Source organism: Streptopelia decaocto (genome assembly GCF_964273445.1).
Source record: "Streptopelia decaocto genome assembly, chromosome: 9".
In the NCBI taxonomy this organism is placed as follows: Eukaryota; Metazoa; Chordata; class Aves; order Columbiformes; family Columbidae; genus Streptopelia; species Streptopelia decaocto.
Window position 1 is genome coordinate 813577 of NC_138664.1, and position 25075 is coordinate 838651.

Below are 25075 nucleotides of genomic sequence, written 5' to 3' on the forward strand. Positions count from 1 at the left end.
GGTTGCTCTTTGTCTGGATCACCGTGCCAGATCCTGGTCCTCTCAAGATCAGCCATTAATTCAGATGGTAAGAATAAAATGTTCTGTGCTAAAAATCTCTTGGATGTGTTTATTATTGGTTCCTGGAGATAAGTGTTGCACAACCCAGCTGTTTATAGTCATAGCCAATGCAGTCATGTATTGCTAAATGTAAACCTAAAATATCTTTGGCTATAGTCTTCTACACTCAAGTTTTTGTTCTCTTAAGAAAAGATCCCCTTCCTCCAACAAAATTATGCATTGTTGTCACTTGATAGTAATGAGACATGTTTTCTTACTGATTTCTAACAGAAAATCTCTGTATAATCTTTTGGGAACTGAGAGGGCTGACAAAACAAGTGCCTGTCAGGCACTTCTGTTTTTCTTTGTGTTTTGATGCTCAGCTTGAGCATTCACAATAATCTGTTGAATCCATTGAAGTCGACAAGTGGGCGAATCCTTATTTCCCTGAGCTGTGCTGGTAGCTGATGGTTGTGACTTTTTGGCATGTCTGAGCTGAAGGCAGCTTGGACCGATTTGCCCTAAAAGAAAGTGATTTTGGCATCTTCTGACTTAAGTTGCATTGAATATTTACTTTGGGTATTAATATCTTTTCTGCTGGTCTCAGATCCAACATGTCGTGGGTTGGTCTTTTTTCCCCGCTGTGTACTTTTGATTAGATATGTTTGGTATATTTGGAGGTTATCAGGGAGGAGCTGAGGCGGGTTTGTTAGTTATCGGCCTTTGCTGGTGTGGGTTGTTTCTGCACAGCCTGCAGCAGGGGCTGTGCAGGCCCTTGAGCTTTGGCTGGCTGTAAACTGCTCTCGGTACACTGCTCACGTACACTATTTTTAGTGGTTTGTTTTTCCTAATAATTTATTGCTCTGTCTCTTGACTCACAGGTCACCTGATGTCAGAGCAGAGCGCGCAGGCAGAGGCCGGATCCTCCGCTGTTCTGTGACCTGCTGGGGTGTCTCGAGGAGCAGCTGCTGTTGCTTTGGAGTGGTCGCGGAGGGACGAGCCCCGTCCCTTGGGTTCTCTGGAAAGCCTGTTCTAAGAACAGGCAGTGGGGTGTTGGAACCAGCAGTGGGGTGTTGGAACCAGCAGTGGGGTGTTGGAACCAGCAGTGGGGTGTTGGAACCAGCAGTGGGGTGTCACACCACACGTGCAGCCGTGGGCCTGGCGCGGGTGGTGCCGCGCAGGGTGTCCGCGGGCCGGCCCTGCCCGCGGCTCCTGCAGCACCGCGCAGCCAGCGCGAGATCGCTTTGTTTATGAATCCACCACTGTTATTCTTGCTCTAGTAGTGTTCATTGTGGCATTGGGACGAGTGGCTGGCATCTAGGATTGCCATAAGCTTGTATTGTTGCCCGAGGTGCCCAGCGCTGGTGTTCTGGTGGCCTTCGAAGCTGCGCTGCAAGCCTGGCAGGGCGGTTCAGCGGAGGGCAGAGGGAAAGCAGACACGTTTGTAAGCAAACAAGTATGTCATTTGAAATTTCAGTGTTCAAGTGGGCCCCGTTTTTAAGAAGGGACTTTCCAAGGTGTGTGTATGTGTGGAGGGAAAAGCTAACAAGGTCTGAGTGCTCTGGAGTTTCATTAGTTTGATTGGTTTTTAAAAATCTCGAAGTAAATCTGAACTGTAACAAGATAAATGTCACTCAGCCAGATCCTGGCGATTCTTCAAATCGCCTAAAAACAAAGACGAACAAAACCAGCATCCATCAAGCTGTTAGTTCCTCGCACAGATGAAATAGGTCTAGACATGTCAAATGACTATTCTGATGGTTTGGATTGAACTAGGAGTTCATTACTTCCCAGGCGGTTGCAGACTCCTAATTCCTGGCCCATGAGGTCTTTCCAGCCTCGTGCAAAACTGCACAGACTGTCATCTTCTCTAGAATTTAAAAATGAAGCACATTAACTTTCACCTGTCTAATGAACTGCAATGGGTATCGGCAGCGCTGGCATCCCCGGGGGGTTTAGTTCATACCGTTATAGTTTTTATAGTTTCCCCTACAGCAGAACATGTGAACGGGAGCGCTGCGCCCCTCAGGAGGGCTGTTGGAGCGGCGCGGGCTCGTTGCTGTGCTGCTGTGTTGCTGGTGGCTCCTTTGGCAGCCTTGCCCGGTTTGTAACGCTGGTTTTCACACGGCGTGGAAGGCCAGGAGCTTTGGTACTCCCAGAGCCTCCCTGGCTGTGACAGCAGCGTTGTGTTGCAGGCTGAGCGCTCAGCGAAGGGTGCCCATCCTGTGCCATCCATAGCTCAACGTGGAGCTTTTGTTCGGGGGTTTCTCTGCCTCCGGTGGCTGATTCCACCCAAAAATGAGCCAGTGCTTTCACATGGCATTTTTCAAATCCACTCTGGCTTGTTTTCAAGGGGTCTGAAGCAAATGGCACGTGATGTAAGTGTTTTTCTTGGGGAAGAAGAGCACCGGTTTGGGCCTGGTGAGGACAGCCCAAGCGGGCGCTGCGCCCGCAGCCGGGATCCCGCAGCTCCCCCGTGCTCCCCGCAGCTCCCCCGCAGCTCCCCCGTGCTCCCCGTGCTCCCCCGCAGCTCCCCCGTGCTCCCCCGCAGCTCCCCCGTGCTCCCCGTGCTCCCCGCAGCTCCCCCGTGCTCCCCCGCAGCTCCCCCGTGCTCCCCCGCAGCTCCCCCGCAGCTCCCCCGTGCTCCCCCGCAGCTCCCCCGTGCTCCCCCGCAGCTCCCCCGTGCTCCCCGCAGCTCCCCCGTGCTCCCCCGCAGCTCCCCCGTGCTCCCCGCAGCTCCCCGCAGCTCCCCCGTGCTCCCCGCAGCTCCCTCGTGCTCCCTGCAGCTCCCCCGTGCTCCCCCGTGCTCCCCGCAGCTCCCCCGTGCTCCCCCGCAGCTCCCCCGTGCTCCCCGCAGCTCCCCCGTGCTCCCCGCAGCTCCCCCGTGCTCCCCGCAGCTCCCCCGTGCTCCCCGCAGCTCCCCCGTGCTCCCCGCAGCTCCCTCGTGCTCCCCGCAGCTCCCCCGTGCTCCCCCGCAGCTCCCCGTGCTCCCCGCAGCTCCCCCGTGCTCCCCGCAGCTCCCCCGCAGCTCCCCCGCAGCTCCCCCGTGCTCCCCGCAGCTCCCCCGTGCTCCCCGCAGCTCCCCCGTGCTCCCCCGTGCTCCCCGCAGCTCCCCGTGCTCCCCGCAGCTCCCCCGTGCTCCCCGCAGCTCCCCCGCAGCTCCCCCGCAGCTCCCCCGTGCTCCCCGCAGCTCCCCCGTGCTCCCCGCAGCTCCCCCGTGCTCCCCCGTGCTCCCCCGTGCTCCCCCGCAGCTCCCCCGTGCTCCCCCGTGCTCCCCCGTGCTCCCCCGTGCTCCCCTGCAGACCCCTGTGCTCCCCCTTAGATCTTCACATCACTCACTCAAAGTCTTTCTGAGAACTGAAGGCTGCTTTGCATTCCTCCTCACAAAAGAAGCGTTACTTTATCGCTATTAACTGGAAAATAAGGACAGGAACACTTGAAAATATGTTGTCATAATAAATATTTAAGGTGATGAGAAAAATAATGAAATACCCGAAAGATTAATTTTCTAGTGTTGGTGAAAACCCTTGTTTTTTGGCAGGTGTAACCCTATATGACTGTGAATGCTGTTCCCAAACGTGCCTGTGTATGTTGTGGAGGCACCAGCGGAGGGACAGCAGAGCAGCGCAGGCCCCGACCGTGCTGCATTGGGGGCAGAGGGGGCTCTGCCAGCTCCCACGAGCACTCACATACCTACTGCAGGATTCTTAAACAGGCCAGTGGTGTTTTCCAGCAACATCTCAGAGGGATTTATTATAAATATTGTTGCTTTCTGCCTTTAAACCAGTCTCGGTATAAAATATTGCAGAAGTCTGCGAATAGTTGAATCTCTGTCAAGCTGGATTGTTAAACAAATTGAAGAGGAAGCTTTTCTCTGTCGTCCTGAGTTGTCTTGTGTTCAAGGCCTCAACATTTCTGGCGTGCGTTTTTATTTATGTATGATGAAATGCTATTGCAGCTGGAATTTAATGCAGAGCTGCTGTCAACCTGTTTAATGGGAGGGAGGGATGTCTCCGCTTCCAGCTGGAGCTCCAGCGGTCCCTGGCTGCAGTGCCATGGACGATGTGCGTTCAGAAGGATACCAGGCTTAGCCAAGTACTCGTGCTTTTGCATTGTTCATTTATGTTGGGCTCCCTTTGAAAAGGGAGAACAGCAATGGTGTGGTGTGGTGTGGTGTTTACAGCTGGCATACAGTGCACTAAGTAGATTAAAGCCTTCAGCCCCTGTTCCCAGCTGTGTGGTTGCTGCTGAGCAGGGTCTGGAATTAGTGAGGAAAACAGTGGCGCTGGTCATCGGCAGCTCCATGTCAGCGCAGTTCTTGGCTGGGGAGGCCTTGGGGGAGGATCAGTCATCAGCACCAGGGAAGGGAGCGTGGAAAGGAGATGGGATATACATCTAGAAATCTTGCGTTGGAAAACCTGTGGTTTGATATCTAATTGTTTTTTCTAGAAAACACCTCAGGAAGAAATTTTCACGCATTCCGTGAGCTGAAGTGCCTCTGTTCTCTGTCCCAGGGTGACGCGCGGCTCCATCAGCCCCCAGACGAGCACGCTGGACGCGGCTCCACGCTGCGCTGGCGCTGAGCGGGAAGCCGGCCTAGGTCTGCTCGCCTTGCCCTCGCGTCCTCCGAGCGGGGTGGGGTTGAAAATAGGACCATTTCAATGCTTTATTGTCAATATAATTCTGCAACACTTATATCAGCATATTTACAAGGGTGGTAAATTACAGTATTGATGGTGAGAATGAAGGCCACATATAAACCCTTTATCCCCTTCTGATTACAGCGGAGTGCCTGTTCTTAGTGCCACATGCTTATTCTAAAAGACATGTTTTTTCCTGATCGTTTTGTTTTATGAACTAACACAAATACCTGAAAAAATAGTTTTTATTGCAGAATTAGAAATCCTGTTGCTATTGTTTAAGGTTCTTTTTGTTCAGGTAGGTTGGCAGAGTCGTGCAGTTTGGTCTAACATAATCTATGTAGGCAGAGCATCAGCTAGTTAAGGGAAAAATGTAAGAGCTCACATCATTTTTTATTAAATATTCCCTTTCTTTGTCCAGTTAACAGAAAATAAAACCGGCCTCCCTGATCCAAATGTGAATGTTGGATCTAGAATTTGGCTTAATGCTGAAAAATCAAACCGAGCAGGTTAAACCGCTGTTGCTGAGGTAAAAATAGAAAGCTGCAGTTGGAAGAGCAGTGACTCAGGGAGCAGGACGGTGATGGCAAAGTAGGACGTCGGCCAAAGGCAGGAAGCAAATGGGAACACCCAGGTCGGCTGAGCAGTCTGCGTTTCACACTCTCAAAGAGCAGTTGCTGAGATTACTGCAGGAAATTTAGGCTTCACGTGATGTTTTCTGGATTTTTTTCTCTACTCATTAAGCTGTTTGAACCTAAATAAGGTTTAGTAAAATGCAAACTGTATATTTTTGTCAGCTTGATTTTCAGACGGGTCTCTGGTCACTTCATGGGCGGTACAGCTGTGATTCCCACGTACCGGAGTTCCTGGCACTGACTGGGACACGTTGGTTTTCATTGCCTTGGAGCTCTCCAGTAACCTATCAGCCTCCATGGAGCTGCTTTGAAATCTCCCCTTACTTACAAGGTGTTGTGCTTTGTTTTGCTTTTCTAATTATAAACTAGCATTTATAACTAGAAAAACAGCACAAAAGCAAATTAATTTATTCCTATTCTCCTACACAGAACTAAGTAGATCCAGCATTTTTTTATAGCTTATACTCTATTTTTTTTGAATAGCAGGAATGCATCAATCCTAATGTAGAGTTCCTGTGCTGCCTTTGACAACCAGGGAGCGGGTCAGGGTGGTGCCCTGGAGAAGTGAGGGAATAACGAGTCAGATGCTGCACTGTGCCGCTGTCCTCGTGTTCACAAGAGCTGTCCCCACGGATCTCGAGCCCTGACGGTCCAAGACAAGAGGCAATGTGGAAGGAAGCAATCTGTAGAGAAGTATTCCGAAGATAAGGCAAGCAACCAGTTCATTGCGTTTGCTGGAATTCAAGACAACTACTAACTCGTTTCTTAAAATAAAGCAAGTACACTAGCTCACGATTTTAACTCCTGAGAGCTTAAATTTTACTGAAACTCTTAATATTGCAAGGCTTTTGAAGCGCGTGACTTCAGGTATTATTACAGGTTTGTGATGTGCAGACACACCACGATGGCTCATTCGGAGAAGCATGAATTCGGGGGTTTCAAGGGCAACTTGCTTTGAAGTGAAGCACAAGTGGAATTAGTTCACTGAGGCATCCGTAGGTGTTTGGAGTTCCAGAGGAGAAGCTGTTAGTCAAATGTTTACCCTGTGTTTCATTTCCTTTGCAGTAGTTGCTTGAATCCCTGCCTTACTCTTAAAATATGTAACTACCTCCAACCTGCTTCGTGGAAAAGCGAGACAATAGGACCTATTGGGAGTTGAATGTTTGGGGAAGGGCCAGGGAGCTTTCGCTGTCATTTCTACGTGCAGAGTGATGCCGTTGAGGGGGCGATGGGTCTGAAAACAACAGTGCAGATGCTTTTTCTCCAGTGTACCCGACTCTCCTGCCACGGGCCCGAAGCGTCTCCTTATGGACGGGCTGTACTGCAAGCACAAAGTGTAAGATCCGAGCACTTGAGCAATATTTCTAGCCTTGCAGAGAAACGGCAGCCTGTGAAGGAGCGGCGGGCAGCGTGGATTTGCTTACTGTGTTCCAGCTTTCTAAGAAGTGAAATAGAAATCTGATTACTTCAAATTAATGGCCTTCAAATTCCATTGTGGGTGTCTCAAGGTTTGCCAGGGGAGGTCTGGACTGTTCTAGAGCATGTTTAAAGACAGTTATTAGTTGGTTCATGGACTCTGTAAGAATGGAACCCTCCAAATAAATCCGTGGAGATCAGGACTAATGGACACTTGGAGTTGAACCAATTAGTCTGTCTTTGACGCGATGAGCTCTCCTCCCGAGGAGGACGAGCTTGGGAGATAGGTGTGGTGCCCAGCGCGGTGTGAAGGGTGCTGGGACAGTCAGGTACGCGTGGACTCAGGGACTCAGGGGTGGCAGCGCCTCGCGGGGCGTCTTGTGGCGGCCCTGGAGCACAACGGGTTACGTGATATCAGCATCTGCTTCCCGGCTGAGCCCAGAACACAGGGTACATGCTCTTCTAATACTCGTATTTCAGGAAAACATTTTCTGTAGTTAATGCAGAAAATGCCGTGATAGGAAAGGGAAGGGAGTTGGTCACACAACTGTGGCCTGGCAGGGAAAAGAATCAGCCGGGCACGACTGGATAACTGCAGTTTTGGGAGAGTCCCGGGTTGCAGTGGATTCGTGACTCACTAGTGCCGTGTGCCCAGCGTCCAGAGATGTTTTGGCCTGTGGGCCAGTTGAACATTTGGGAGGGTTTGAGTTCCTTTTCCTCTAGCGCTGCACTGACTGTGCGTGTGTGTGGTGTGCACGGGGAGGACAAGGGTTGCAAGACTCTTCATGACGTCTGTGGTTAAATGGGGTTTTCTGTTTGTCCAGAAGACGTAGAAAATGGGTCTTTGTGGAGGTTGGTATGTGTAGGAGAAAATGGAGACAACAAAAGGATTTGTGTCCGGATTCCAGTTCCCCGGTATCGTGTGTTTCGGTTCACGTGTAGCAGCTTCAGTCTGAAGTTCAGTTTTGGCTCCTAGAGCAGCCTGACGTTGCTGCTCTCTTGTCAATGAGCTGTAGTTTCCATGTGTTGATTAAAGGGCTGTAGCGCCGTGTCACTTTAATTCCTATGTACTTGTGTCAACTAACTGGATTTTTTTCTGTTTTCAGGAGAATAAAGCCTCGGCACTGCTGGGGTGCATGTTGTGTGCTATGTACTGACACGTTCCGTTGCTAGAGATGAAGCGGGATAATAATAATATTTTTATGGTCAGATTATAGGATTGAGGTTATTCCGTGCACAACACATGTGTCTGAAACTGGGCTGATTCGTACACACAAGCACTTACAGGACACACATAGTAAGACTTTTTAACTAAACACTGAGTTTGCTGTTTCTCTAAGTGTCTTTCCACCCTTGTCTCGATTACATCAGCCCGTATTGTCTGTGTCTGTTCTACAGGAACAATCACCAGCCTTTGTTTATAGGGATTTTTCCTTTATGAAAACTCTCAGAAGCTGCTAAATGATATAGAAATGGAGCTAAACAACTTCAGTATGCCACATGAACCTTGTAGGAAAACCTAATTCTCAAGGTCCGTTGCTCCATCAAATATCTGGTTGGTTACATTGCTGATATAACAATAATGCTATGAAAACAGTAGCGTTTCCTAGTTCAGTACTTGCTGTTTATCATCCTTTAGTGAGATACAGTTTTTGTTTTGAAACAACATGGTGTTTTTGTAACTGCAGCCCATACAAATATGTCTGTATAGCTGGTTGGGTCTCCTCTTCCATCCTTGGCCAAGAAACCTGTGTCTGATATAAGAGTTGTGATACAGTAACAGAGGCAGTGTTTGCAAATTGAACTTAAAAGTAAGTTTTGCCTGTTTAGATAAAATAATATCATGTATATATTCTGAATCTTGAGTACTGATTATTTCAGCCTGATTTGCCGTGCTTTGGTCGGTAGATCTCGCTCATTTACCAGACTCACTGGACCTTGCGCTCGGACGTGCTTAAACGGTCCATGGCTTGTGCCAGTTTGTGATACATACACATGAGGACACTGAGCGGTTTGAATACACAACATCAACTTTGCTATCAGATCTTTTTGTTTTAATGCAAAATGGGGTGAGCTTTTTACCTGAATCCACGGCAGCAGAAGCATTCGGGCCATAGGATTTATCATTGATTTGTGTCAAGTCCAGAAGCTATTCACCAAATCTGGCTTCTTTCTAAAAAACAGAGCCAAATAATAGAAGGTCTGCTGCTTCACATGGTAAGCAGTTAATTAAAGGGCATGTCTGTTTTTATGCTACTTGCCATTTAAAATTTGCTGGTGTAAAATGTTCAGGTATTACTGTGCATGGTGTGTTTCGGTCGGAGGCGCTGGGCGCAGGTTCGGTCTGCGTGAGCGTGGGCACATTTGAGCAAGCTCACACACTTTTTTCTTTAAAACCATAGGGTTTTTACATAGTTTAGCTGTGCAGAATTCCTGACACATCTGTTCTGCCTGCTGAGCGTGTGGTAATTCTTGTTTAAATTACTATCACTCCTGCCGAGTACTCCAGTGCGGCCCTTGCTGCTTGGACTTCGCAGCGTTCCCACGGCCCTGGGCGTACGGAGATGAGTGTGCTGCTTGTCGTAGCAGCCAGATAACGCTGCCATTATTTTCGGTCAGCTGTGATACCCACATCCTTTTCAGGGTCTTTCCAAACCCCATTTCCCTCTCCCTAATATGACTTGCCAGTTGTTCACCAGACCTTCAGCTAGGGGAAAAATAGGCAGGTGCCCCATTTTGCAGGTGACTCACGTCACTGCCTAAGTGTCTTGTACTCTCTGTTATTTACCATTCCTTTCATCTTTCAGGCAGCCTTTGTTAGTCATTTTCTGCCACCGTCAGACGACTGGCAGTTTGAGCTGGTGCTGGGTGTTTAACGGATGGTCTGTGCCGCACGGGGGCTCCCGGGGAGCCCTCTGTCCCGGCTCTTGCCCTGGCCCTGGTGCTGCCCTGGTCCCCTCCCTGGCTCGGCCTGCAGGCGGCTCCTCCTCCTCACCTGGCGCAGGCTCTTCCAGAGAGGCCGCAGGCCCCGGGTCGCTGGTACACGCCTGGGCTGGGCACACGTGTGCGTGCAAAAGCTGCTTTTACACACTGCACAACTTGCATATGCAGGTAACTGCACATTCAATTGGAGCTTTTGTTTCGAGCATCCTGTCTTGTAAGATCTCAAGTCTGTCTTGCCACGTTTGCCAAGCGCTCTGCTGCTAGGGGATGAAGGAATGAAGACAAAAAAGACTTCTGAATTACTATTTTTTTTTCCCCAAGTGGAAAAGTATTTTATATATGATAACCAAACCATGAATAGAAATTCTGCTGTCCCTGTGGCAGTTTTGTTTTGGTGGATGACATGGGACATTTCAGCTAAAACTGTGAAGTTGTCATATGCCTTTGTTCCCCTAGAACATAAAGGTAAAGAACTGCTGACAACTTTGCCTCCACCTGCTTTTCTTTGCTGCTCTTAAAATAGACTTTGAAGTGAGCGTATTTTAGCTTTCTCAGATAAGAGATTTTTTTTTCTGTAACTCCTTCAGTCCATTGTTTTCATAATTGTTCCAAGCAGAGAGGGGAACGGCATGATCTTGAATGTGTGTGGCACCCTCGTGGTGAGGAGGAGGAGGAGGGCGCTGTGCTGAGCGCGCGGGGTCGGGGCCGTCGTGAGGAGCTGGGCGGCTGCTGCTTTGGCTCTGCACACCTCTTGAGTTTTAATTCTCTGCACAAGTTTGGACTGACCGTGGTACAAAGCAATGGGTGCTCCGCATGCTCCTCGGGAGCCTTTCCTGTGTGCTAATGGTGACTAAAAATGGACCTCTCAAGTAAGCCTAGCTCTCAGCAGGAAAGACTCGCAATGAAGAACATTGTGTCCCACTTTTTCTAATAGAAGTAAATCTTTCTATTTTTTCTTATTCAATTTTTAATGTGTTCTATGATGTATTGCGGCTTCTCTTTCCATGGTGCCAAGTCATCGTGCCATCAGTCTTCTCCCCCCAGAGCCCGGGAAGTGTTTTCTGGAGAAGCGGTGACCCAGCTGTGGTTCAGCACACAACCGCTGTTCCTCAGCACCGCTGAGATCTGGTGCATTGACCGGTCGCTATGGGAAGATCTCTGCAGAGTATTCCTAATCTCGTCTGCTTGTAGTGACAACATTAGAGATAAGAAAGACGTTTCCTGGTGGTTGGGCCTATGGGGAGTGCAGCCAGCCTGATACAAAGATCCATTTCCCATAGTGTAAATCGAAACAAACTGCAGGGTCAGCCAGCAGCTGAAAGCTCGTTACGCAGAAGGTGTCAATATCTTTTCTCTTTCTGGAATGGCAGATACCTTGGATGAATACTTCGAGTATGAAGCGGAGGAGTTCCTGGTGTCCCTGGCTCTGCTGATCACCGAGGGCCGGACGCCCGAGCGCTCGGTCAAGGGCCGGAGCGAGGGCCTGCACTGCCCGCCGGCGCAGTCGGCGCAGCCGCCCGCCGCCAAGCATGAGTGCAGCGACGGACTGGCCCAGGTACCGCGGCGCCTTCTCGCTTTGAGTGCCTGGTGTGATTAAAGTCGGCAGAGAACACCGCAGTGTGTTCACGGTTAAGCACGAATAACCACTGCTTTCTGTCAGCCCCACGTTTAAATGAGTATGTAATTCAGTATTGTGCTAATAATAGATCTGTCCTTAAAATGAGAGATCATTAAGCCTTTTATCCTTGAACGTGAAACTCTGCATGACTACCTGCATGCAGTACCTATTTGAGTCTTTTATTATGCAGATGACAAGTGCTATACTTAGCAGTTTTGGTCTGTTTTGAGAAAATACAGGCTGACTTGCCTAACTTTTTTGCTTTTCCAGGTTTTCAAGGAAAGTTAGTGATCTAAAACACATGAGCACATCCAATCTGGCTTAGTCTGTTTGGAGTAAGGTTGGAGCATCCCATCTCTCAAGTCAAAGTGTCTAAGTACTGTGTGAATGTAAGTTATTCATGCAGAGGTTAACCTGCTCCAAGGCACAGAGCTGATACAGATACTGCTTGAGTGTGCCTAGCCAAGAGGATGACTTGTGCAGAGAAGTTCAAGGTAGCCAAGTATAGTGCTTGGGGAAATGTATTTTTATGAGCTCTTTCTTTTTCTACAGAAGTTGCTCGAATGGCAACCATAAATGATCTGTTAATGATTTTTCATTTAATAGCTCTGGAAACTTATCTCTGATTTGGTGATACCTAATTAACAGAATTGGACCCCTACCCTTTTCTGGTACTTTGGAACAAGCTTTAAAAGCAGATTTAAATCTGGTTAGTATTTTATGATTTGCAAATGTTAACATTTGTTCCTCCCCTCAGTGCCGCCAAGCCAGGAGAACCCGATCTGAGGTTGTGCTGCTGTGGAAGAACAATATTCCAATCATGGTCGAAGTGATGCTACTGCCAGACTGTTGCTATAGTGATGAAGGGCCCACCACTGAGGGGAATGATTTAAATGATCCTGCAATCAAACAAGATGCATTGCTGTTAGAAAGGTGGATTTTGGAGCCAGTTCCTCGACAGTAAGTTGGATATTGGGATTAGCTGAGGATCTGGTCACACTGTGGTGGTTTAACCCTGGCCAGCCGCTCGCTGCCCCGGTGGGGTGGGGGAAGAACCGGAAGAGTGAAAGTGGGAAAACTGGTGGGTTGGGGTAAAGACAGTTTAATAGGTGAAGCAAAACCCGTGCACACGAGCAAAGCAAAACAAGGGTTCACCCTTCCCATGGGCAGGTGTTCGGCCACCTCCAGGACAGCCGGGCTCCGTCACGTGTCGTGGTTGCTTGGGAGGTCAAGCACCATCACCCCGAGTGTCCCCCACTCCCCTTTCCCACAAAACACCCCCTGAGCGGGATGTCATATGGTATGGAACAGCCCCTTGGCCACTTGGGTCAGCTGTCCTGGCTCTGCCCCCTCCCCTGTTCTTGTGCATTATCGACATTCTTCTCATATTCAATGCAAAACACGGCACTGTATCAGCTGCCAGGAAGAAAATGAACTCTATCCCAGCTGAAACAAGTCCTTAAAGTAATGGGTTAGTGGTTTTGAACTGGCCCTTTGCCCTGCAGGCTGATCTAAGAAAACCACTGTTTACCAGTGAAATCGAAGCATCTTCTAGTCTTAGTCTTCCTGTACTCGTGTTTTCTACAGTGAATGTTGTGCAATGCAGAGTATGAAATGCTCCTAACTGGAAATGGTCATTTTTATGCATTGTTTATGTTAAATTGTATAAATCATTATGTAGATAAGAACAAATCAGGCTCTGTATTCTTCAAAACGTTTGAGGAGTTTCATTGTTCTGCTTGACTCAGCTGTGGTTTATTTTCAGAACAAAGATCTGCAACTGTCCTAGTTGTAGTTCGCATAGTTCTCTGTGTGTATTCTTACCAGCATCCTTGTGTTTCTCTCGATGTACCTCAGGAGCGGAGATCGATTTATTGAAGAGAAGACCCTTCTACTGGCTGTTCGCTCTTTTGTTTTCTTCTCCCAGCTGAGCGCGTGGCTGAGCGTTTCACATGGTGCTGTTCCCCGGAACATTCTGTACAGGTACGTCTGGCGGGCAAAAAACTCCTTTGCTGTGTGCAGGTTGTTGCAACTTGTCTGAAGTCCATTCTTCCCTCCCCTTTGGTGCTTCCAGAAGGTGCCACGTTGTTGCCCAGTACTTTGTTGGTTGGGCAGCATTCATATATTTCGCAAAGTACAGCAGTTGCTGGTTTCTCTAGTGCTTTTTCTTAGACATTCATCTATGAAGTAGATAATTAAAGCCTCTTCATTTAGGTATTTCTGTAAATGCCCTTCTGTGTTGTTCAGGGTGAGCGCTGCAGACGTGGGCTTGCAATGGACGTTCTCCCAGACGCCAACCGAGCACGTCTTTCCTGTTCCCAACGTTTCGCACAACGTGGCCTTGAGAGTCAGCGTTCAGTCCTTGCCCAGACAATCGAACTACCCGGTTCTGACCTGCAGTATTCACACCAACCTTGGCTTTTATGAAAAGCGGGTGCAAGACCATAAGGTACATCAGCACAGCGATTCCAGCGCAGCTCAGCAGTGCAGCAGCTCCAGCCCGCAGCGCTTCTGGGGGAAACAGACGTGGCCAGTGACACCTGAGGGCCTGCTTAATGGAAAAAAGACACCGGAGTTTACTTCGTCTATCAGAAATGTAAAACTTTACCCATCAGCCGGTCTTGGATCTGACTTTGGGGCCTCGCAGTCTAAAGTTCAGTGCTATAATGCTACTGCAGACAGTAAGACACAATCTCATGAAAGACCTGTCAGAACTTTTAAATCCTTTTCTCTAGTCGATTCCCGTGTTTCGAACGGTCATTGCTCTCATCAGCCTACGGGAGAAACCAATCCTTTGATAGGCTCTTTGCTTCAGGAGCGACAAGAAGTCATCGCAAGGATTGCTCAGCACTTGATTCACTGCGATCCAGCCACGTCCCCAGTCGTCGCTGGGCGGCCGTTCAACATGCATGAGAACAGCTCATCTGCACCCAAAGGTTTCCGGAGTACTTACGAAGACAAAAGCTTGCCAAGGAAAGGCAAGGAAACCTCCTCTCTTTCTATTGCCAACTCAAACAATGCAATACAAGAAGATGGTGGTGAAGGCAAAACCAGAGCGATTCCAGAGGTGCCGCTGCTCGAAGGCCGAGCTCCAGCGAGCCACTGTGGCCATCAGCCCACGGGGGAGAGCAACCCCCTCATCGATTCGCTGCTCCAGGAGCGGCAGGAGGTGATAGCGAGGATCGCCCAACACTTGATTCATTGTGATCCAGCCACGTCCCATGTTACGGGACATCCATTCAAAGTGCAGGAGACGAGCCCAGTTGCTTCAAAAATTTTCCGAAGTACATATGAGGATGAAAATTTGCTGAAGAAAAACAAGGAACTGTCTTCTGTTTCTTTTGCTAAATCTGATTTTTCTGTGGTAGAAGAAAGCAGTAAATCAAGGACGCAGACACCTGATACCCCTGTCAGTCCCTCCAGGTGTGATGGAGAGTCGAAGGCTGCTCTGAAACTCCAGGCAAGAAGAAGATTGGTTTTAGCAAAACCCAGTGACGCTGTCCGCCATGCATTTCATCAGACCGCAAACAAAGCATTCGCTAACGCGCACACATCGTCATCCTGCAGTAAAGAAAATAAATCCGAACTGCCAGATAAATTGGAAACGATACATTCTGGTTATGCACAGAAGGACCAGGTAACCAATAGAATTAAACAGTGTTCAAATTTCGGCAGCATTGATGAACAGATTTGCACAAATAAACTTAAAGAAAGAATAATCGTGAACGGGAATAATGGCACGGACAGTTTTAACAATTTACAGATGGATAAATGCAAAATACTTGAAGGTACAAAAAAAGCAACAGTTATGCAGGTATCTGACTCTTTGCACAAACATGAGCTCAAGTGTTTATCTAAAGACTCAAAACCCCCAAATATTTATGAGCAAAACACTCAGCTCATTAGTATTGAAAACTATTTAAATAAAGGCCATGACAGTTACAAAAACAAAGCCAAGCAAGATAAAACAAAAGCTGCACATGATGAGAACGAAGACCCAATAGGCCTCGATTTCCAAAGCACTTGTCAGAAGAAACCTGCAGAAGATGGAGGGAAGTGCGAGCGGCTGCGGAACCCAGACGTGCAGGTAAATACGGGGGGAAGACTCATTGCGGTCGCTGCTCTGAGTCCGGTAGCTCGTACCCTGTGCCCGGTAAGGACCCATCTGAAGAGGGTTTAAGTCTGACTTTGTAGGAAGCAGCACGTTACTATTGTCGTTTTGGTCTGAAGCAACACTTGGCCAGACCTTCTTCATTTTAATGTTGAGAAGAACGTTGTCTTGTTTCGCTCATGGCAATTCCATTGAGAGACACTGTTTCTAGAGGCAAGTAGGCATCCTGTCTGTTTGTAGATACACCAGTGTCTGAATACGGTCTGAGATCTTGGAGCAGTTGTGCTGGTCGGCTGAGTGGAGGGGAGTTTACACGCATTATTTCACAATGTGCCATGTGGTGCAGATCCACGTGGTTCACAAGCTGTCTGCTCCAGCAAGCGCAGTATTAGCAGGGCAGGCCATTGAGTTATCCCACTGATATCTTCAGTACATTTGTTTTGCTGGCAGAAAGCACCATCTCTAAAACACACCAGTACATGGCGGAAACATAATTGTCGATCCTTGGATGGAACTTCAACCAAGGCTTTTCATCCCAGAACTGGATTGCCTCTCCTTTCGAGCCCTGTAAGTTATTGTTAAAATGACAACTTAAACTTGCTCTTTTAATATCTGTGTATGGTAGAAAGCTTGACAAACGGAACTAGGTGAAGTGTGGGGGGGAGTTAACACTCAAATGATTGAACAATAATTCCGGAAAAGAAAACATTAAAGAGGTAGTTGTTGAGATCCTATTGAGATTAACAGAAGGTGACATCAGGAAATTCTAGAGCAAAAAATGCTTTGGTGCTATTTTAGAGCAGAAGAGAAAGCCTTTTGAAGACTAGTGTTTAAACTATAAGCTAATACATTTTGTCACTGAAGAGTTGTTGTGTGAGTTATTAGTCTGCCAAAGCTTTTGTTTCTGTGAACAGTTTGTACTACAGAAGTGTCACCGAATGATTGCGTGTGACACAAAGCTGCTGTGGTGGGACAGACACTGGGGACATGGTACAGTGCTGGGTAGGTTGTTGGGAGTTCAAAGAAGAAGGCAGTTCCAGTTAGGACTACTGAGATATTGTGTGGTGATTACAGAACATCACTGTTTTAGTCTTCAGTGCTTGTGAAGGCTGTCACGTTTTCGGGGAACTTGGATGGACATCGTTATAGTCTATTTGTCAATATATGACTATGTTCTGTACCATTCGAGAGAGATGTCAGCCTTTTGAATGAGGCTTTTAAAGTACTTCCTGTTAATAAGAATTTATAGTCTTATCATTAATCATTTTAGAATAGATGGGAATTACTCCATTCTGCTCTGTTTTCGTAGTTTTGTAATGTCATGAAAATTCTTGGCAAACTTGTGCGTACTTGGCAAAATTGTCTTGGCTAGAGGTACGGTTTGCAAATGAGCATCTTCATTCCCTGTTGAGGTTCCTCAAAGGAGAGCGCAGTCCGGGTGCTTTGATCTGGATTCGTCACTGCTGCAGCTGAAATGTCTGTCTGCGAGAAGGTATGTCTGTCTTACCAAAACCATCACGAATTTTGGGGGAGACAAAGTGAATGCATTCCTGTGTGCAACAACAAAGCGCGTTAGCAAAGACAAATACGGGTGTTATTTGGGAAGGCTCCATGCTGGCGCGGCTGGATGTGCTGCAGCAGGCGCTTGGGTTGTCAAACAGAAAGATCCTCATTGTTGATTCTTCAAATCAGTGTTATTGACAAGCGCCTGAACTTGTTCGCGGAACTTGACTTCTAAAAGGGACTGACCGTGACTTCTATACATCAATACATGTCACATAAACAGCTTTTAGTGTGGTGGTTTGATTCTGGAAACTTCGGGACATGAGACAGAAATATCTGCTTAGAAATAAATAACTGATCTGATACTTTGCTTCCTGCTCAGAGTTAATGAACAACCCAAAGTTGTATTGTCTTTATCCCTTGTAATGTGGAACTTGTGAAAGTGTTTTTTCCAGTTAACTAGAAAATGTTTTGCTAAAGTATTAACAGGCAATGTTCAACTGTTACTTCTTTAGGACAACATTTTGTAAGACAGTAAGTAAGTGATTCTTTCTAGAGCTGTTTATACCCAGAAGACAAAAGCAAATGTGATTATCCTTTGTATTTATTCTGTCTTTTAATAGCCCACAACGATGTATAAACAGAGACAGTGATCCGGAGAGCCATGGGAAACCATTGCTGAGTTGCAGCGCCCCACCAGTGACCAGTCTGAGCCTTCTGGGAAACTTCGAGGTATTGCAGATTCTCTGGAATTCTTGTGGTATTTTCAGTCTTCTGTAGTGCTTTTGAAAGTGCATTTCTGTGAATAATCCCAGCCTATTACAATGTAAAAGGTCATAATTAAATTGAAGAAAATGTGTTTGAATTTCCAGCTGTAAAGGCACATATTTCGCACCTCAGACATCTTCTATCTCAGAGATTCAGACACAATGAGTTGCTTACAACTTTAGTTTCCCACTATGGGCAAGTTAGGAGGTGTTCTGTTGGCTCAGATGAGAGTTAACACCCGCCACTGTCCATGTTCATAGCGTATATACCTAGAAAAAAGGATTTACACTTTCACTCCTAAAGTCTACTTAATATGTCACAAAAGCTGTGTTAAATCAGTGCAGGAAACAGAACGGGTGTTAAGTGTGGCCTCCAGCTTTTCGCTTCATATAGTAAGTCAAGTATCAACAACCAGTATCTAGTGTGTTAACAGGTTGTCGTACTCCACATGTGTGAGATATGCAGTGAATACGTGGAGGAAAGGTACCGATTCTAGATTATTTTTTTCAGATAGTATATGTCAAGGAAAACAGTGTATAGATCCTGCTGCAGTAACATTCTCTGAGCTGCCGCCCCAGTCTCAGTGGGATGATGGAGACTGGGTTTGGATGTCGCTTTCTCTTAAGCCACCAGCATCTTGCTGAATGTTCCGCTGTTCATCATTTTTGCCGCAGTGTTGATTTTTGGCAGGTCACCTTGCAAAATCCTTATAGAAACTTGTTTCCTTGTCTGCCGCGTAGTTGTGCTGTATTTTCCGAGGTGTTCCCGCCGTGAGCCGCACGTGCTGTGTTTTCCAGGAGTCTGTCCTGAATTTCCGCCTGGACCCGCTGGGCGTTGTGGAGGGTTTCACCGCCGAAGTGGGAGCCAGCGGAGTGTTTTGTCCCACGCACATGACTCTGCCGGTGGAAGTGTCGTTCTACAGCGTTTCGGATGACAACGCACCCTCTCCTTACATGGTAAGCGTGTGCTTGGATTTATTGTGAATAAATTCCGATAGGTGGAGGTGAAGAACAAGAGCTGGGTGAGCAGAGGGTTCAGCAAGGTGTGGGGATTTGCAGGGACCTGGATTAATGTCAAGTGCTTATGATGGAGTTCTCCTGCCCCTTCTCCAGTGGGGCTTTTCCTCCCGCTCTGCCCCACCATCCAGCTGCTCCCATCTTGGGGTACTGAACAGATTTGTCTCCCTCCACACTGCACTCACCAACTCCCACTATCTCTTTATAGCCATCCACCTTAAAATAGGCCGTGAGGCAATAGCTGGACTTAATGGGATCCGATTTGTTGTCTCAACAAGCAGCTGCCCCGGGCAACTCGCCGCTGTGCTGGCAAGTGCCGGGGTGCAGGCCAGGGTGTGATCGCTGGTGCTGCCCTTGGGCTCAGCACTCACTGAGCCCTTTGTTCTAGCGCGGGCGCTGAGCAGGCGTGACACGCGGCGCTCGCGGCCTGCTGGGCGCTGCTGTTCTCGGTATCTGTCTGCTCACCTTGTTCTGCATTTCTATGATGGTTTTAGAGTCTAAAAGTGCTTCCCTGTATAAAGCAAAAGCTGTCCTGTATGCTAGCATTGAATCAGATGGCTACATTTGTTCTGAATGCCTCCTAAGGAGCCTCAGTCTCTTTAGGAACCTCTCAACCTTGACAGATCTAATTTTTAGAGGTTTTCATATGTGTATATCTATCTAAAATATGGCAAATAGTCTGTTTAAACATGTAAGTAAAGCATCGAATGTCTGATTATTCCAGTATTTAGATTTTAAATTCATAGCACTTACCGTATTTCTGACCTTCTTTAATAGGATTCAGAAAATGAAATGGCTTTGAGTAACTCGAACTTTGAGTAATGGACTTCAAATTTGTATATGTTTCTCTGAACCTCTGCAAAGAAGTATCTGTTGTTTCGCCTTCATCTTTCCAGATCGTTTCATGTGGTTTCCGGGAGGCGCAGGGGTGCTGATGCTCCTCAGCTGGTTAAAGTAGCGTTGCTCGTTTTCCTAGCTGGGTTTCGTTGTTTCAGACTTTTCCACGTGTTCTGAACACGCTGTTATGGCCGAGTCTCCCAGGATGAACACAACATTTGGATAGCGCCTCCATCACCAGAACCATTGTTTGTGTTTGCAGAGCTGGTTTCTGCGCCACGGGCTCTTTGTGTGTGTCGGTTGGGTTGGGTCTGCGCGGGGTGCGGAGCCGTGCCCTGCGCGTCACCGCGCCCGCTGCTCCTCCAGCGCGCTGGGACACCGCACACGTCACCGGCGCTGAGCTGCTGGGCAGCATCTGCTGCCTTTGACAAGCAGAAATCAGGTCTGTGAGACCTGGAGCAGTGTTGGTGTGATTGTAGGTGATATAACAATGGAAAGGAGGAGACAATCCTTCCATTTTAACTGACAAGCCATTTTGAAAGGGAAGTTCTGTTTCACCGTGGCTTCCTGATGGCTGGTTCAAAGATGTGGAAACTTGGCGAACGTGCCCCTTATTGCACAGCTTTTAATCATCTGCCAAAGTATCTAAGGCACTTACTGTTCATTTTTGAACTGCATCTTAAATGCATGTATTGCCTTTTCTATTTAATTCTTATACATTACTGATTGTCAAATAAATACAATTACACAAATAGAACATTTTTATCTGTTTATATCCCTCCATGTGAACTAAATGTATCTTTTCTTTGTAGGGTGTGATTACTTTAGAGTCCCTTGGTAAAAGGGGTTATCGGGTACCGCCTTCAGGAACAATCCAAGTGGTACGTACCAGCAGATACGGGTGCTCTGGCACCACTGACAGCAGGGAAGTCACGGGGAGGGATGAGTTCTTGGGGTGGAGCACAAATCCAGCAGTGGGAATGTGAATCTCTGTGGGTACTGCAGGTTCAAAGTAGAGATCTCTGTCATTCCTGGGACAGAAGAGACTCCGACCTTCAAACCTTCAAACCCACCGGTGCTGTGAAGAGACCTCAGATCAGTTACTGGAGATTCAGAACGCTTGGGGACACCGTGGCTTCAAATAAGTAATGGAGAAGTAATTAGGCCACAGCCCAAATTCTGAAATCCTTTAAAAGGGATTTAGATTAAATACTCAGTTGTATCTAAATCTCGTAACACTTTAACACCACCTATGTTTTGTAGTGAAATCAGAAGGTAGATCACAGTCATTGCTTAGGAACAACGATCTGCATGTTTCTTTGAAGACCCCGCTCCAGGGTACGGCTGGTGATGTCGGGATGAAGAGCGGAGCCCAGCACTGCGCGTCCTGGGGCGTTTTGTTTAGAAACCAGCGCAGACAAAAAGCCGGCTGGGAACAAACAGAAATGGGGGTGCAGCTCAGCAAAGCAATAGTACTCACACACTACTGCTCGTTCCGAATAGATTATGTGTAGTATTAGAAGTGTTGACAAACAGCAAACTGCACAAGGCTGTCACACAGACGTTCTGTATGGCACTGTTTTGGGAGGTGGAGCTGGGGGGGGGTGCTCTTTGTTTTGTGTTGTGATTTTTTGGTTTTGTTTCGTTCTTGTTAAATTTGTCATCTCTAAAGGGTATCGTGTTACACTGTTTGTCTTTTCAGACCTTATTTAACCCTAACAAAACTGTGGTGAAGATGTTCGTGGTGATCTACGACTTGAGAGAAATGCCAGCGAATCATCAAACATTCCTCCGGCAAAGGACTTTCTCTGTTCCCGTGAGACGAGAAATCAAGAGAACTCTCAATAAAGAGAACAGTCATCAGACTGAAGAAAGGCTGCTACGCTACCTCATACATCTGAGGTGAGTCCTCGCCCTTTCAGAAAGAAAGGAAACACGCAGAACCACCCAGCCAGCCTTTTTGTGTACACACTTAGTTAAAAAAAGCAGCTTTTAAATTTGTTGTTAACCTGGACAATAGAGGAAGAACAGCTAATAAATAATTTAGATGGGAGAAACCAAGTTAAAATATAAAGCTCTTTCTTGGCATTGAAGTATTTTGTATAGCCTGGTAAAGCTAGAATCCATTTCTACAACCTGCCTGCCCCAGATGATTAAACCGTGATGGATCTTCTGTCGTTGTCTTTCTCCTGCCTCTCAGAATTTCAGTCTGATTATGGCTAGGTCTGTTCTACAGATATTACTTTTGCTTCAGTGGGGTCAATGAGTGAACGCTTATTAAAAATCTGTGCAAGCTGTAATACACGTGATAATGCAGCGTGCACTGCGCTCCGGGCGTTTGTAATGGCATCATTTTGTCATTACAACAGCGATAGCATTGCTGTTTCTATTACGGTAGCAATAGCTTTTCTCCCTTACCGTGGCGTAGTAATAATGACATGAAGTTCTGTTGCCATAAGAAATGTTCCTAAGGATCTCCTGCCATTCCTGGTTGAGGGAAGGAAGTTCTGCCAGATGGAGACTATAGAACACAGTTCTCTGAAATGCAGATCTAGGCTCGCTATCTATAGTTGTTACATCTCAGGGAAAGTGGAGCTGGCACATTCCTGGCAGCTCTGGGGGACCTGGACCCCAGCATAAAAGAGCAATGGGCCCGGGAACTGGCCGCTGGTTGGTGCCTGGGCCAGTAAACCACAGTCTCTGTAAAATAGCTCCGTGTTCTGGGCGAAAAGCTGTTGTCTGTGTGTGTGAGACCCCGGTACCGCTGGCTGGGGCTGGAGCGGCACTGAAACCGGGCCTGTGGTACCGAGGAGCAGGAAAGAAACTTCTTGCCGGTGCATTCATAAAGGAATGCAATCTGCCTGCATGCCTGTGCTGAAATAGATACGATATGTGTATGTGCTGTTGTTGATGTTTGAACGTTCCCGTCTGTGTGTGTTCAGGGCACCCGCGGGGCGTTTTCAGGAGCGCTCACTGAAGAGCACGTTTTCCTTTCTAGGTTGCTGAGAACTTTAATGTTCAGTGCACAGAACTGCAGGTGAACTTCCAGCGTTCCGTGCAGTTCCAGAGCTGTGCACTACGCTGGTGATGGAACAAAGGAAGCTGGAAATGTTAGGGTATTCTTTCACTTTAACTGACAAATTCCTTATGTTCAAATGCTTTCTAGCATTAACCTCTTAAAGGAACACACTTAATTCAATAATATGTAAAGATGAGTTTTTTGTTTGTTTCTTCTCAGGTTCCAGAGTTCTAAATCTGGAAAGATCTACCTCCACAGAGATGTACGGCTCCTGTTCTCTCGGAAATCCATGGAAGTTGATAGCGGCGCTGCGTACGAACTCAAATCTTACACTGAATCTCCAACAAACCCCCAGTTTTCCCCGAGATGCTAGCGAACAGCAGCGAACCGCGCAGGCCGAGCGCCCCTTCTCCCGCCGAGCGCTCCTTACAGCCAGGTGAGGAGCTGGCAGGACGAGGTTAATCCGTAAAGGAACGAAGGTGGCGCTCCAGAAACGGTTCTTGTGCGATCCTGGACCAGCTTTCAGCAACTGGACTGAGCTTTGTGTATTCCAAGTAGACTGGAAACATACTTATCTTTTTGTACCGTTTAAAACCACTTCATTGGATGTGTTGCAATAGCAAATTCCCAAGTTAGTTTAGTGTTTACACTTTTTATTTTATTTTTCAGTTATTTAATATTTAATGTTTCATTTAATACTCAAGTGATATTTGTCTTTAGTGTTCTAATGTAGCATAAATCCTATGTAAAATCATACTATGTATTTTTGGCATTAATATTGAAATCTGAAATATATACAGATATCTTTAATCTGTGCGATGTTTTAAGTGATATTCATTTAAGTTGTTGAAAATGGGGACAGCAGGTGAATTTCCATAACATTTCATACTATGCAAGCATTGAGCTTTTTTCCTTGTTTTCTCTTTAATGGTACCCTTTTTGCTTTTCTTTCCTCACGTACAGATTTAATAACCTTTGCGACCATAGTGCAGATTTATTTCAGCTCACTGGTTCGATTCACAGTTTGCTGCCTCAGTTTCTTTCCTTGAGAGTCACTTTAATTTTGTGTTCTGTCCTTAGTTCTTCTCACAAAGTTCCCATCCTCCCCATTTGATTTTCCAGATTGTGTTAAAGGATGTACTGTGCAAAGAAATCAGTATTTATATCTTAAATATATGCAAAAGCGATGAAACTTGTACTTTTTGTTTTATTTTTAGATAAGGAGGATCTTCATGTAATCCGAAGTATTTTAATAGGTCAGTTCCATTTAGGCCACTAGGTGGCCATGGGAAGTTTTACTAGAAATGCTACATTGGGCACGTAACTATTTTCCAACACGTGTATTCCTAAAACAACACAGCCGGATGAACAGTTTACGCGAAGTGTTGAACTGTGTAACTGAGATGAATAAAGTCAGAAGCATTTGATTACATTTGAGGTATATATTTAATGATGAAAATGAAGCTTTGCAATGGGAGTTTCTCAGCTACCTGGCCTTGGTGTCATGTTGTTCTTTGCATGGCTGTAGGTTTTGCGGGTGTCAGTGACAGGAAGGGTGACCCTCGTTGGAGTACAACACGCTTATCTGCTGGAGACTGGAGAAAGGATGGACGTGCGTCTTGTACCTTGAGCGCTGCCCTGAGGTGAGAAGTCAGGGTAAGGAAGGGAGACCAGACGTGCCCAGTGATACCGATCACCTCCTGTAATTCAAACGTCTGCTGCTCCGGAGGGCAAAGCTCAGACATAACCGACCCTGCACAGGACTGTACAGGAAGAGATTGTTTGCAGTTTCGAGTGTGCTCTGTAAAACTGAGAAGAGGATTCTTTTGGTAGCTGCAGTTGCACCCTGTACAGGACTGGAGCTGGACCAGCACCACGAGGATGTGGTCTGGTTTCTTTGTAGCTGCTATTGAGCTATGAGCAGCACGGATCCTCTGAGAGCTTGTTTGTGTCATGGTGCACATCTGCTCGCGTACTTGATGGAAAAAAGGGTAAGAAAAGGATGCACTTTTAATGAAAAGTGACAATTCACCTGCGGTAGATGAACCCTTTATTTTGCACTGATAATATGCAATGTTCTATATCTTTAAATGACTTATTCAAGCCATCCTTTTCTCTCTTCAGAGTAATATTAATTTGTTTTGAACACTGAAGTAGTATGGGTTTTGAATATGTGGTCCCTACAAGTCTAGGAAATAAATGTGTGTTGACTTAAATAGCCAAACTACACTCAGTCCCTGTATGGATTAAAAATGGAAGTCACCTTAGGTTACCCCTGCACAAGTCATTCTGCATTCACAATTTGGTCTGAGTTAACACTTTCTATTAGAGACACGCCTGGAGAAATGCTGAATGTTCGTAAAATATGACCTGAATTCCACAGAGCCTGTGGATTCACCCTGTGGTTACAGAAGAGGTTGGACTTGTTTCCGAGAGGCCATTTGCTGCTTCTCTGTACTCAGTAGGCTCAACCATATCGAATTATTTTTGAGAAATGCTTGAGGGCCTCCAGTGATGGAGGCTCCAAGTA

At 46.9% G+C, this 25075-nt stretch overlaps 1 protein-coding gene and 1 long non-coding RNA gene across 5 annotated transcripts in view; both read left to right on the forward strand.

The window, feature by feature from the left end:
• ATOSA (atos homolog A) overlaps positions 1-23977 on the forward strand; it is a 43901-nt gene extending 19924 nt beyond the window's left edge. For 2 of the 4 annotated variants that reach the window (XM_082061312.1, XM_082061311.1), the window contains 11 exons: positions 11044-11228; positions 12049-12251; positions 13149-13274; positions 13539-15378; positions 15853-15969; positions 16815-16894; positions 17529-17637; positions 18471-18629; positions 20339-20407; positions 21229-21428; positions 22765-23977. In XM_082061312.1, coding sequence (XP_081917438.1) covers positions 11044-11228; positions 12049-12251; positions 13149-13274; positions 13539-15378; positions 15853-15969; positions 16815-16894; positions 17529-17637; positions 18471-18629; positions 20339-20407; positions 21229-21428; positions 22765-22918 — 3242 coding nt within the window. In that variant the 3' untranslated portion in view covers positions 22919-23977. Of the gene's footprint in view, positions 1-11043; positions 11229-12048; positions 12252-13148; positions 13275-13538; positions 15379-15852; positions 15970-16814; positions 16895-17528; positions 17638-18470; positions 18630-20338; positions 20408-20531; positions 20683-20789; positions 21196-21228; positions 21429-22764 lie in introns of those variants that run through there. The other 2 variants (XM_082061313.1, XM_082061314.1) reach the window with 2 other exon arrangements.
• LOC309443625 lies at positions 3774-6085 on the forward strand. Its single transcript, XR_014184832.1, has 3 exons — positions 3774-4639; positions 5477-5645; positions 5801-6085. It is a non-coding gene; the product is annotated as an uncharacterized lncRNA (long non-coding RNA).
• Positions 23978-25075: the final 1098 nt, after the last annotated feature.